The 2911-nt window shown below is 43.7% G+C and overlaps 1 protein-coding gene across 1 annotated transcript; it reads right to left on the bottom strand.

The window, feature by feature from the left end:
• Positions 1 to 465: 465 nt before the first annotated feature.
• LOC140038453 (uncharacterized) lies at positions 466 to 1836 on the bottom strand. Its single transcript, XM_072083813.1, has one exon. The coding sequence runs from the start codon at positions 1834 to 1836 to the stop codon at positions 466 to 468; it is 1371 nt and encodes a 456-aa protein (XP_071939914.1).
• Positions 1837 to 2911: the final 1075 nt, after the last annotated feature.

Below are 2911 nucleotides of genomic sequence, written 5' to 3'. Positions count from 1 at the left end.
TGGCATATAGCTTATGCTCTCTTAATATCTGCAAAACTATCTCCAAGTGCTTAACATGTTCCTCTCGAGTCTTAGAGTATATCAAAATATCATCAATGAACACCACTACAAACTAATCCAGGTACCTCTTAAAAATTCTCTGCATCAAATCCATAAAAGCAGCTGGTGCATTAGTTAATCCAAAAGGCATGACTGCGAACTCAAAATGTCCATATCTTGTACTAAAAGCAGTTTTGGGTATATCCTCCTTCTTAATCTTTAACTGATAATACCCTTGCCTCAAGTCCAACTTAGAGAAAACTACTAATCCCTGCAGTTGGTCGAACAAGCTATCAATCAACGGTAGAGGGTATCTATTCTTAATTATAACCTCATTTAGCCCTCGATAATTGATACATAGCCTCAAACTTCCGTCCTTTTTCTTAACAAATAGAACGGGTGCTCCCCATGGGGAATCACTCTCTTTCACAAAACCTTTCTCCACAGGTCCTGCAGTTGAATTTTCAACTCCTTTAGCTCGGCAGGAGCCATTCGGTACGGAGTCTTAGAAATCGGAGCCGTTCCCGGCACCAAGTCAATCTTGAACTCCACTTCTCGCTCCGGCGGTAAAGTCTTTAGTTCTTCGGGGAACACATCCAGAAATTCCCGTACCACTGGTACATCCTCTAACTTCACTTGATCACTGGGAGCATTAATCAAAAAGGCTAAGAAACCTTGCGCTCCTTTAGACAACATTTTCCTCGCCCGTATTCCTGAGATCATTGCGGACGATGCTAACCTACCTTTAACATCTAACCTCAGGGTTGCTTCTCCAGTTATACAAAATTCTACCACTTTCGCTCGGCAATCAAGCTTAGCATGATGGTGGCCAAGGAAATCCATTCCTATGATAACATCATAACCTTTTATGTCCAAACTGATTAGATCCACTAGCATTTTTCGCTCTCCGATCCAAAATTCGCAATTCCTATAAGCTAAGCTAGTGATTACATTCTTATTGCCCATTGGTGTCCTAACTTCAAGATCAAAGGGTAATCTAACGGGTTTCATATCAATTCCAGACATAAAAGTTGGATTTACGAATGAATGAGTTGCACCAGGGTCAATTAATACTTTGGCTAATTGATGAAAGATGGGAAGAGTACCTTCCACAACTTCCGAGGAGTCAAGTACAGGTTGGTCATCTATAGCGTATACTCTGGCAGGAACTTTTGGCCTGCTCCCTCCAGAGTTGGCTGTGTTAGCATTCAGGATACCACCGTCTTGCATTTTTGGGCAACCGGAAATTTGGTGCTCACTGCTTCCGCACTTTAAGCATTTTCCTTGCTTCTTCCAGCAACCATCCACAGTATGGCCAGGTTTCTTGCAGTACACACAAGTTGTCTGTGGGGTTATTGCACGACTTCCTTGCGAGGCATTCCTAGGTTGACCTCTTCCATTTGATCCTCCTCTAGTCCCATTATCTCTACCCCCTGCATTTCTGGCCCCAGCTCCTCTTGCTATAGCGCCTCGCGGGGCTCCAGGACTAATCATTCCACTCGCTCCTCGTCCTACTTTGGCTGGTGGAGCATTCCCATAATTTGGCTCCCGACTACTACTAGGAGCAAATCTTTTCTTGGCCAGAAAAGATTTCACTTGGGCTCTAGCTACTTCAACCCGTTGGGCTCTCTCAATCGCTTCGGCAAAAGTGTCTATCCGAACTGCGGCTAGTCCCTCCTGTATTTCCACGTTCAATCCCTGCACGAATCTCCTGACACGCCTTTGCTCCGTGGCTATCAGTTCCGGAGCAAAACGGGACAGTTTCGTGAATTGGACCTCATATTTGGCGACACTCATCGCCCCTTGCTTGCATTTGATGAAATCATCCTCTCTCTTCTCTTGGATGAGAGGTGGGAGGAACTAGGCGTTAAACTCACTCGTGAAGTTCGCCCAAGTCCTCGGAGTATGGTTCCTATCCCAGTTAACCCTCATCAGGTTCCACTAGGAGCGAGCAGCTCCCTCAAACTGGAATGCGGCGAAAATCACTTGTCGCTCATCCGTATAGTTTAAAGCTGCGAAGATGTCGGAGATTCTCTCCCACCATCCTTCAGCTACCTCCGGTTCGGGTCCTCCGTAGAATTTGGGGGGTCCGAACTTCAGAAATCTCTCCAGTGCCCGATCATCAGTATCGGCCGGACCTACTTGGTGATGCACTGGTCCAGAGGCTTGGTGTTCAGTCAAGCACTCTAAGACATCAGTGATACGGTTAATTGCGGTGGCCACTCGATCTCCGGCCACACCCTCTTGCCCTTGGTCTTGATTGACCTCGGGTTTGTGAGAACCCGTAATTTGCATTTTCTAGGTTTTTGCATTTTTCATGGCTTGTTTTCTGCATTTTCGTGATTAGAAAAAAATTCTAGATATTGTTAAGGAGCAGATATAGTTTTTAGATGATTTTTCTAGTATCGAATAGGTTTTGAGAAATTAAGAGCGTATACTGGATGTGGGACCCACTAGTGCGAAAAGTTCAGAAAAATTCGGCCAACTAGGTTAAGTTTTGAATACTGGAATTAATTTACCGGGTGTTAAGAGATAACTAGAGGAGGCTAAGTGGATTGGTATAAGAGAGACAAAAGTGATAGACTTGCATTAATTAAGTGACAAGTGTCACTTGGCTATTGGTTGGACCATTTGACTACTATTGCATGTCTTACTACTTGACTTAAATATCTTAAAAATTCACCAAAAATCCCTCATTCTTCTCTTCCTCTTGGCCGAATCTCTTAAGCAAGGAAAGAAAGAAAACCTCTTCAATTTCTTGATTCCATCTTGCTCCAAATCACTAAACCAACCATTTAAACTTGTCTTTGTTCCATAAAACCTCTTCAATTAGTGTTAGTGAGTTGATTTGTGGAGTTATTTGGAAAGTTAA

The sequence above is a fragment of the Coffea arabica genome, chromosome 3e (genome assembly GCF_036785885.1).
Source record: "Coffea arabica cultivar ET-39 chromosome 3e, Coffea Arabica ET-39 HiFi, whole genome shotgun sequence".
Classification (NCBI taxonomy): domain Eukaryota; kingdom Viridiplantae; phylum Streptophyta; class Magnoliopsida; order Gentianales; family Rubiaceae; genus Coffea; species Coffea arabica.
This window is presented reverse-complemented; position numbering and strand designations above follow the sequence as displayed.

Coding starts and splice junctions, on each gene's coding strand:
- LOC140038453 (XM_072083813.1), bottom strand. CDS start 1,836: ATGAGTGTCGCCAAATATGAGGTCCAATTCACGAAACTGTCCCGTTTT.